Here is an 11293-nt window from a genome sequence, read left to right as displayed (position 1 = left end):
CAGGGTAGGAATCTAATTTAAACAAGCTGGCAGGAGTCCAGCAGTAACCTACAGTCACAGCTCAGAGCTGTTATCCCAAGCAAACAGCCCAGACGTTTAGCAGGGACTACAGCAACACAAGACATTCCTTCATTTCCATTCCATGCTGCAAACCCACCCCCACTCACTCCACTTCAGCAGCATTTTTCCAGGCTGAGAACTGGGGTCCCGTTCTGCTTTGGTTACCTCTCATTGCTGAGCAAGCTCTGCTGGTTGTAATTTATCTTATAAAGTTGATATTGGGAATTTGGCTCTACTATGTATCAGGCTACATGAAATTGGCTTTTAAAGTTGTATAATATTCATTCATTGTATCTGTATCACACACTTACTGGCGTATTCCCAAGAGCAAATGGTAAGGAAGCCACTATTCCAGAGAGAATGGATGAGCCTGCTAATAGGGGCACATCACTGAAAATAAATTCACCCCTTTCAGTTCTCTCTGGTTGTTTGCGATGTTTGCCGCGTGCTGGCTCACTGTCTGGGAATATGTCATTTGCAAAAATGCATGTATCTTACCCGTAATGCCTTGCAGACTGAAATCTGTGGCTAGGAATGTTTTAGGAGAAGGGCTATGACTTGGCAAAGTGCACAGAGTGAAGAGTACCAAAGGTGCCAAAGCAAATCAAGATGGAGGAGCACAGGGATAGAGAACAGTACATTAACGTCGCTGCATGAACACACACAGCCTGTTTACATTCGCAGGACACAGCACAAGGCACATCCCAGCCCCGGCTTGAGGATTGTCCCACGGGACTATCGGCCTTGGAGCTGCCAGTGTTACTTCTTTAGCTGACACAGAAGGGGTCTCTGAACACCCAAGGTTCAAACCCTGCCAATAATCTGTGGAGAGGGCAAAGGAGGTGCACGAGCTGCTGAGTAGCCCCATGATCAGACATTCCCCAAGGCCCTTGGCAAAGCAGGTTCACAGGAGCCCTCAGGGTGTGCTGGGGCTGCCCAACCAGGGACCTTCTTCAGCTGCTGATGGGAGCCAGGGAATCACTGTGTGGGAATAACTTATTCACCCCTGAGAGCTTATCCATGTGGTAGGATGAAAACCTAGGTGTGAAACAAACTTCAGGGACTATTATGTGGACAGTCAGCCCAGTGCACAATGTCAGAAAGCCTCTCAATTAACTTCATACATTCTAAATTCAGGGCTTTGACTGAACTAACCTTTGCTCCCCCTACATCCAGTGAAAGCAAATGAGATCTCCAAAGAGTATTTAAAAATTTGCAGGGGATTAATGCTCTTTAAGGGTCCCAGTTTCATTTTGTGATTTACAGAAAGAGCCTTTGGGCCACCAGCCTCTCAGGTCACCTCCCTCACTTAAAAGCCTGAAGTGAAATGGGATTAATCCTGTCCTCAGTGCCGTGGCTTCATGCACCTTGACAACATGACTCCATCCAAATGCTCCAGGAACATGAAGTCATTGTGCTTCTCCTCTGGCAAAACCAGTTACCGAAGACTAGGTTGCACATGTTCTTCAAAAGGCAACAAAAGGAGTTTAACCATAGACCACAAGGGGATATGCCTGACCTAAACCACTATGATCCCCCTTAAAAATGCAACACCGCGAACTACCCCTTTGCAAAATGCAAATCTTGGACCCAGAGTTCACCCAACAACAACTGCACAGCATGAATTCACTGCCGGCATTACTGAAGGATCTCGTAAATCTGATCTCAGAGCAGCACACCTCAAAAAGGAAATCCTAAACACCAGCAACAGTTATAAAAAACACATTATGTTCAACAGTGTTAAGTGAGGGGTAAAACATTCTCCCTGGCTGGAGCAGTGACGTACAAAAAGCAGCCAGCCCAGAGCACATTTCATTAAATCCTATTTCTTCTAACAAAACTGCTGATTACCAAGGCATAGTGAGCTGATCAAGCAATGCCATCACTCTCTTCCAACAGAGGAACTGTTTTGCCATTTGCAAACTGAAAAACATGTGTTCTCAATATCTCCTCTGATGCGTCTCCTTCAAAACCAAAGCCACAGCATATGACAACAATCAAATCACTGACTGGAAAATACATACCAACTGGCATCTGAGGGCTCTCTGTCTAAAGGGTTCCTCCTGTCATGCTTTAAGCCATATTCAAAGTCCATTAACTAAATGAAATATCTGCTCCTTTTCCATAGTCCTTAATCTGGTTTATCCAGATCCTCCACTGACTGAGTGAAATCCACACTAGTATAAATTCCAAGCAGCCTCTGATACACAATGGATAAAGTCAGAAAAAAGATGACAGAGACCCCAAACCATAGAATCACAGAATATCCTGAGTTGGTAGGGATCCACAAAGATCATCCAGTTCAACTCCTGGCCCCACACAGGACACCCCAACAATCCCATCCTGGGCCTGAGCGCATTGTCCAAAAGCTCCTGGAGCTCTGGCAGCCTTTGGGTCATGACCATTCCCTGTTTTCACAGTACAGCGGAAATAGCTCTAAGGTTTCTAACAAGTTGGTCCAGCAGGATGCAGAATGAACACTGCATGAGGCATTGAAGAAATCACCAACCAAATACAGACTCCTTTTGCTTCCCATTGTTTAAGAGAAGCTCAACCACAACTTGTACCAGCACAGGGAATCCCACCACTCCATGCCCCCTTTGCAGGACAGGTACTGTTCACCCTCTGCAGGTAACACACAGCCCACTTCTGCATCCACAATACTGAGCTTTCAAAAGGCACCCGGGCATTGCCTCATGCCTGATGCTAATCAAGTCAGTACTGCTGGACAGCAGTGCAGCACACAGAGCAAGGATTAAGGATCAGAGTCTCAGTTTCACCAGTTTTCAGGTCTTGGGTGGTTCTTTTCCTTCATTCTCCCCTGAGAACTCAACTTCACTCTCTTCAGCAAAGGCATTCACTATTAATTCACGTCCAGAGAAGGGAACGGAGCTGGGCAAGGGGCTGAAGCCCCAGGAGTGGCTGAGGGAGCTGGGAAAGGGGCTCAGCCTGGAGAAAAGGAGGCTCAGGGGGGACCTTGTGACTCTGCACAACTCCCTGACAGGAGAGGGCAGCCAGGGGGAGTTGGGCTCTGCTCCCAGAGATCAAGGGACAGGATGAGAGGAAAACGCCTCAAGTTGCTCTTGGGGAGGTTAAGATTGAATATTGGGAAAAATGTCTTCACCAAACAGGTGGTGAGGCACTGGAACAGGCTTCCCAGGGCAGTGGAAGAGTCACCATCCCAGCAGGTGTCCAAAAGACATGTCAATATGGCACCTGGGGACATGCTTCAGTGGTGAAAATGGTAGTGCTGGATTAAGGGTTGGACTCAAAGATCTTAGAGGTCTCATCTGACCTCTTAACAATTAACCTCTCTTAACAATTCTGTGATACTAAATTCCCCACCACAAACACATTTTTTTCCTAGTTTTCCTCTAGGACTGGCACTTGAAAAGAGCAAGCTTGGCATTTCAAGAGGCAAATACTCTGACTGGCCTCCTTGTCAACTTTCCTCCCATATTTCTGTGACAATTCCATTTACAATGAACACTACTGCCTCAGTTAAAGTGAGATAAAGATGTATACAATATTCATGGCTCTTTATTCACTTCATTACCATGCATTCTCAGAAAACAATTGTTTTCTCCAGATGAAAAAGGGACACTATATCAGTTTCAGGGAGGGACAGCTTATTCATAGCTTAAAAACACTTGAGGATCTGCATCAAATATCTGCTTTTTATACAACAGTAGGAATTTGATTTGTGTGCATTTAAACCAATCCAGGAGATGCATGTGGCAGCAGAAATTGCTCTTTTCTTTCCATACCACAGAGCTCCCATCAAGACCCGTAGCTGGTGTAGCCTTGTGTTAAACAATTACTGCCATGAATAGGATTAACTGGGCTTCTCCATGTGATTGTGTGAAACACAAGCTGCTCTAACTCCTGGGAAATAAATTCAGAGTGCAGGAAAGAAGAGACAAAGGGGAATGGGAAAGTTTCTTTGTTTAAAAGTGGTTAAGAAACTGGGAGAAGATCTCTCTGTGAATTGTCACGTACCTAAAAGTTGAGTTTGCAAGGGCACTGTGACTTCTACCTGGGACACAACAGGTGAAGTATCCTCTATACAAACTCCAGAAGCTCTAGGGAAAAGGTGCACACTGCTAACAGCAAGGCTCACCTGATAAACGACATCAGTAGTAATTATAGGGACAGAATAACACTGCAATACATTGCTAATGAGCTGCAGAGGTTTCCTTGGAATTACAACCACTTGGAGCTGAGGAGAACAAAGCAAAATAGAACAAGTAGCTTCTAAGTTCTGTAGGCAACAATTTCAAATGTAACATGAAAAACAATTTGTAATTCAAAGCAGAAAAGAATTATGTATTTGAGGCATTATCATTTTTTTCCCATGGAAAAGAATCTCTACTGTATCTTCAAACAAAAACAGGGAGAATAATCCTTTTCCTTGCCAGAAGAATTCAAGAATCAGAGCAGAAATTTACCCTTGTGCACACCTTCTGGGCTGGACATGCAGAGTTAAGACAGCAGAAAAATAAGTTGTAAGTGATGGTCTAACAGGCTTTTGGATCATGTCACAACATTTTGGCTGCCTCACAGATTTTGGAGCTTCTGGCAGTGGCAATACTTACTGTCTTCTGTAATCTGTACAAACAGCTACTTTTAGAGGGACCCCAGATAAATCCCTCTAGAGGAACAAGAAAACATCCATGCAATCACAGGGAATTAATTTTATAGATATTACAATGTCTCTGTTAAGGGTGACAATAAGGTTTCAAACACTCATTTCCTATATGGTCAGTACAGTTATCCCAGAAGCCTCAGAGATGGAAAATGTCTGTAGGTGCTTCAGACTTCCTCCTTACCAGCCCAGACATGTTCACTTATACAGTGTTGGTGACAGCCACTCATCTGGTGACAGCAACAATAACACTTAGTAGTAGTAACAACACAGAGCTGAGCTTTGAGTTATAGGGAAGCAGTATTTCCCATTGAAATTGTCACCAGGTCTATTATGCCCAGGTCTGCTTTTCATTTGCCCTCAGACATACCAAGACAGCACTGAACAGTTGTATCCTTACTCTCCGTCTCCTAAAACATCAAGGAAAAAATTTGGACGTGCACTCACCATTGCTGTCACTATGTATCTAAGTCCAAAATAAACCAGCCTCAAAAAACCCCAAATCCTTACACATGCTTGAGTTGTTAGGATGGGATGTTCACAAATTTGAGGCCACCAAAAAGCACTGCTCTGACAGATTGGCTGTTAAAGTTTTAACCTGGTTTTCTGTGATCCATCAGAAGAACAGGGAGATGAGACTTCCTAAATTAGCACCTTTTTTTCCACTTTTGATTTTGGTAGCAATATAAAAGCCACTCAACTCTCAAATAAGACAACTACTTGAATTAAATGGAGAGCATAATGTTCTTGGCCTCTGACCTTACTCTTACCAAAGAGAATTGAGGCAATTCTTCTCTATCTATCCTGTAAAAACTATGGGATTTTGATACGTACCCAGTTTTCACAAAACATTTGCCCTCAGAAACTTCACTGGCAAGCAGTTTATTTCTTCTGGGCAACCTAATAATTTGTCTAGCTCAAACAATAGACAGTTTTCAAACATTTTAAGTAATTTTACCTACTAAGGAAGATAAGGAGACCCCCGGAATGTGGACAGGAACACAGAGTTGTATTCCTTTCCCTCTTTCAGCTGTCTCCCTTTTCATTACAATCATAGAATCACAGGCTGGTTTGTATTGGAAGGAATCTTAAAGCCCATCCAGTTTCACCCCTGCCATGGGTAGGGACACCTTCCACTACCACAGGTGGCTCCAAGCCCCATCCAACCTGGCCTTGGACACTTCCAGGGATCCAGGGGCAGTCACAGCTTCTCTGACACCAAACTTTTCTCATGCTGCCCCCATCCCCTGTACAAGCACCACTTCTATGGTGTGGGCAAACTCAGATACCAGTACAGAATACCACATGTCCCTTAAACTTGTTCTCCCTGCTTTGAAAGCCACTGCCACAGTAGTGTTTGTCCACAGCCATGTTCCCGTTCTTTAGTAAAACTAATACCAAATCTTGAAGCACTTCTTCCCCCCCCCTCAAAGGAATGCTGAAAACAACGGGCAGCACGTGGGAGAAAGGCTATCAGGAGAGTTGGAAGTGAGAGGAAGAGTCAGTGACACCATCCATTATACCATCTGTGATACCATCCAGCTGTGGGTACAGCAAGGACACAGGAGTGCCTTCCCCTCTCCCATCATTATCCATCTGCATAACCACAGTACTTTTTCTGTCAGGAAGTATGAAAAACTTTAACTCCATTAATAGCCTAATTTTAATTTCACAGAATTCCTCCTCTGGAAAAAACATTACTTCTTCATTATAACTTCTAAAAAAAACTATCAAACCTGCAAAACCCAAAGTTCCCAGCCTTTTCATATGACCTCCTGAACTTGATCCAAGCTAGAATGTGGCTCAGCAGCCTAACCATGTTACAGACACAGCACTGCCAGTCTGTTAAAGAAAGGAGACTCCAGTTAAACCTAACTTTGTGCTTAACTATGTGTATAACTTCACTTCAAGATAGAAAAGAGCTTTACTCTCTCAAGAAAGAGGAGTAGGATCAAGGAAAAAAAATTGTATTCCTAGTTCTCCTACACACTTACTATGTGACTTAAGTTCAATACTATTTTCCCACCTGAATTACACATTAATAATGTTGCCCCTTTTCTCACACAGTGTTTTCTATTTGATTTATAAGGAAAGGGTCAGAAGATGCTCAGACTTCTGTAGACATGCAGAGTATGAACAGGCAAACAGCATCCTCTGCCCTAAGAAGTCCAGAGGTTACATATTCCCTTCATTTTTGTCTTAATTAATTACTGGAGTTTGGTCTATAGAATAGCCATTCACACTAAAGGAATGCTTGATTAAATCACACAGAGTGAGTTATGACTTGTATAATTCCATTAGCTTTACAGAAAAATACTAGGGATGAATTCGTCCTCTCAGGCTTATTTTCCATTCCAAAATTCCTTAATGGCATAAAGAAAAAATAGCAAAGCTGGCCACGGATGTTAAATAAAGACATTCCAAGTCCAGTCCCATTTCCACAGGATAAAATGGGAGTTCGTAGGACATCAGGACCCACAACACGCAACTACAAAAGCATTTGCTGATCTTCAGCTTTAGCTCCAGTTCAACATTTTCTTGTGCCAACTCTTCTTAAATTTGGGACAATTTTCCATCCCCCACACCAGTTTTTCCATTGAACACAAGTCTGACAAGAGATTTCTTAGTCAACAGCCCTTTTCACCATCTACGAAACTTCTGTGATCACATTTAGGCATTGAAAATCCACAATAAAAAAATTCCCTGTAATCTGTTAAAGCATTGCACATACTTACTCACAAAGTAGAATCCAAAACAAAAGGTTTTTCCAAAATTGGACTCTCTGCATCCCACCAGATGGTACATGGTATAGGAATGTGAAACCCATGACAAATTTTTCTGTAGGCCGTAATTCTGGGCCAAAAGCCTCAGGTTTGATACTAAAAATATACTAGTATTCCTGTTTTATCAAAATGCCACTGCAGTAGGGAAAACACTACATTTAAATCTACCATTACACACCACAGTGCATTGGCACATCACAGTCAAGGAATCACAGAATCATTCAGGCTGGAAAAGATCTTTTACATCACCAAGTCCAACCATCAATCCTGCACCACCACCACTAAACCTTGTTCCCAAGTGCCACACGCACATGGTTTTTGAACACCTCCAGGGATGGGGACTCCACCACTGCCCGGGGAAGTCTGTGTGAATGCTTTAGAGCCCCTTCTGTGAAAAGACTTCCCTAATGTCCAACCTGAGCCTCCCCTGGCCCAGCCTGAGGCCGTTCCCTCTCCTCCTGTCCCTGTTCCCTGCGAGCAGAGCCCGACCGCCCCCCCGGCTGCCCCCTCCTGTCAGGGAGTTGTGCAGAGCCACAAGGTCCCCCCTGAGCCTCCTCTTCTCCAGGTTGAGCCCCTTTCCCAGCTGCCTCAGCCACTCCTGGTCCTCCAGCCCCTTGCCCAGCTCCATTCCGTTCCCTGGACAAGCACCAGTGCCTCAATGCAGCACTAATATGCAGCACTTTGAGTTATTTAAAAATCCTCCCATATTCTGCTAGACTACATTTATACCAAGTTATTTATAATTCAGCTGTACCCTGTGGGATGTCAAGTGCACTCTGCAACATAAATTAGGAAAACACTGGAGTTCGAAACCAAATCCACACCCAATATAAATTGCAATTACCTATTAACAGTGTATCTGCATCAGGGCACCTTTATACAAAGAGAAGCTCCTTGGACCTGAGCCCCAACTGTATTTGTACACCTTGTAGAGTCCCATCTGCCCCAGGGACCACAGCACCTCACCAAAACATCCAGAAAATTTGCCTGTGAGGCAGCTACATAAAACGCTTTTTTTTTGGAAAAAAAAATTGAGTGAATAACAACACAACTTGTGAAAAAAAATAGCTTCATATTCATTAATTCAGCTGAGCAACCTTCAGAAAGAAAAACACTAGGTATGAATTGGATGCCGTGAAATACTTGCCAAGCAATATTTTTATGAGATTTTTGAGTAAAGTTACTTCTCTATAGATTCAACAAAAAAAACGAGGTTGAAGTGGTCACAATAACATTTCTTGCATTTTCTTTTCAAGTGCCTCAGCTTGGTCATCATCAGATGTAAGATACAGATGACCAGCAGTCATCTGGACCTTACACATCCATAAAATTCAAGACATTGGCCTGTGGTGTGTCTTTCTAACCCTAAGAAAGACCAAAGAAATAGTTTTCAGAAACTAGGACAAAATGAAGTTGAAAATTGTCCATCCTCCACTTTGAAAGAGCTCCCTGCCCTCACAAGTTATCTATCCATCACGCTAAGAAGTAAGGCCCCCTCAGGGAAGTTGGACTTCCACACAGAGAGGTGTAACAGGATACTCTGAGGCACGTTTGCCAGCAGCTCTGTGCTGTACAGGTCAGCTCTCTGCAGGTTTAAGTTACAGTCACTCCACTGAATGAAGTCTAACATTTGCCAAGGAAAGGGATCTCCTGTGGAAAGAGAGGGAATGGGGGAGGAGGCAAGGAAGCAAGGAGTCAGTGAGTGGGAAAATGTGACTCAAGCCCAGGAAGGTGGAAGTGGATTTGCTGCTGGTGAGGTTTGTACAGAGCAAGGAGGGGTGGTACACCAAAGTGTGGTCAAAGGAGTCAGTCTGGAACACAAGCAAAGAATCTGGAGAGGCAGGGGAAGCAAGAACATGAGCAGGATGGAAAAAAGGACTGAAGAGGTGAAAATGTGCAGAAGAAAAACTGAATGAAAACGTAAGCGACAAGAAAGAAAACAGGAGCTATTGAAACAGAGGACGTGAAAGTAGTTTGTGATGGAAACTAAGCACAGGACTACCCGTGAGAGAAAGCTGGGACTTCTTTCTACTGAGGATGCACAAGAACAAAGGACCACCACACAAACCTGTAAACTAAAAGTGCATCACACAAGATCTTCTTGCTCTTGTGGTTGGAATAGTTACCCGATCGTTCTGAAAAAGAGAACTATCAACTCCTAGACTGAATCCCTTTCTTCTCACTGAAGTGAAGATGTGCTATCATCGAGAGAAAATCAAACCAAAACACTCCCAACCAGTCCTCTTGATCCTCTGGCCACTTCATGGAAAAAGAGCTCCAAAGAGATCTATCCACTTGATTTTCCAGAAGGCTATAAAAGAGTTCTAGGTTCTACACTTGACCCAAATCTTTCCCTTCTTGTTTATTTCTGTGGCATGATGCTTTTTAAGTCCCATATAAGCTTGTTCCACAAAATAACCAAAAAAAAAAACGGGGGGGGGGGGCGCAAGGAAGGGAAAACAAAAGGAAAATGACACCAAACATGGAAACAGTAAGGACCTTTTTGTGATAGAACACACTGGTATCACCATGAAGAACTCTTTGTAAGAAAAAAAAAAAAAGAGAACCTATACAAGCTTAGAGATGGCAAAGCAGAAACATTTGCAAAGAAAAGTTTCCCTCTAATTTTCTCAGCTTTTGGTTTAAGGTATTTATACCAATAGCAAACACATATCTTGTAAGCAGAAGTATCTGGGGGGAAATAGAAAGGATCTCCATTTTTTTTGCTGACATCCCTGCAAAAATGGAACTCTTAAGAATTGAGTTTGGGAATATCATATTCTGAGATACTCCATGGAAACTAGAGCCAAAAGGTAATTTTCAAGCACTTTTTCCCACTTTCTGATTCTTTTTTTTTTTTAAGAGAGGTTTTTACTGCACAGTACAGCACACATCACCAGCCTGGGGCATCCTGTTCCTATTTCCTCTTCAAGAATTTGACAAGGAAAGAGGAAGAAAGCCAGAGAAAATTGATAGGAAGGGAACAAAAAACAGATGCTGAAAGAGAGGAATGCACGATGTACAGCAGAAGGGGGGAAAAAAGGTAAGATGAGGGAAAGAAGTAAGACCCCAAACCAAAAAAACACACCATGTAAAGCTTCTGAATCATTTACTGCAAGTTTCTGAATGTAAACACGAGACAATAAGACAGGAGGAAAAGTGCAACTGCATTATGCATGATCTTAAGTGCGCTCCCATAGAAGGGCATTCAAAAAAAACTCAGTAGCAATGTTACTACTCCACGTGCAGTTCACTGAAGCTCCTTCAGCTCGTATCAGAACAACTAAGGGGAGTATTTAATCCCCTAAACTACTCTTTGGTGCACACAGCGCACTTAGAGCCCACTCCAGTCTATACTGAAGGCTTTGGGAAGCTTTGTAGAGAGATAGGGAGGTGGGGGGTCACAAAGTGTTACTCGCCCTTGGCAGAGAAACGCGTGCGGCCAGAAGGACTAGGATGGGACAGGAATACTTAGGCTCCAGTCTCTACAAGCGCAGGAAACCCTATCTTTTGCCAGCCCTCGGAAGCTCCCTGAGGCCTTTCCCAGCTCCTGCCCGCCCCGGCCCGGGTCCCGCTCAGCTCCCCGGGGGGAATGCCCTACCTGGGTCGTGGAACGGCACCAGCGCGAAGTTGTACAGCGGCCGCTTGGGTCTCTTCAGCGATGTCTCCAGGATCTTGGATGCGCCCTCGATAACTTGCACCAGGTCGTCGTACATAGAGCCGGTCACATCGAAGACGAAAGCCAGAGTGGAGGCTCCCCCGGGCACCGCCTCGGGCTCGGACACGGCGCGGGCGCTCAGGGCGA

General features: G+C 44.0%; 1 protein-coding gene across 1 annotated transcript in view; it reads right to left on the bottom strand.

Annotated features, from left to right (window-relative positions):
- HMCN1 (hemicentin 1) overlaps positions 1 to 11293 on the bottom strand; it is a 185525-nt gene that overhangs the window by 173366 nt on the left and 866 nt on the right. Inside the window, 1 exon segment of the mRNA XM_017736452.1 lies at positions 11090 to 11292. Within this exon segment, the coding sequence (XP_017591941.1) occupies positions 11090 to 11292 (203 nt within the window).

Source organism: Corvus brachyrhynchos, unplaced genomic scaffold (assembly GCF_000691975.1).
Source record: "Corvus brachyrhynchos isolate BGI_N302 unplaced genomic scaffold, ASM69197v1 scaffold155, whole genome shotgun sequence".
Lineage (NCBI taxonomy): Eukaryota > Metazoa > Chordata > Aves > Passeriformes > Corvidae > Corvus > Corvus brachyrhynchos.
Note: the sequence above shows the minus strand (reverse complement) of the source record. Positions and strands in the feature narration are given on the sequence as shown.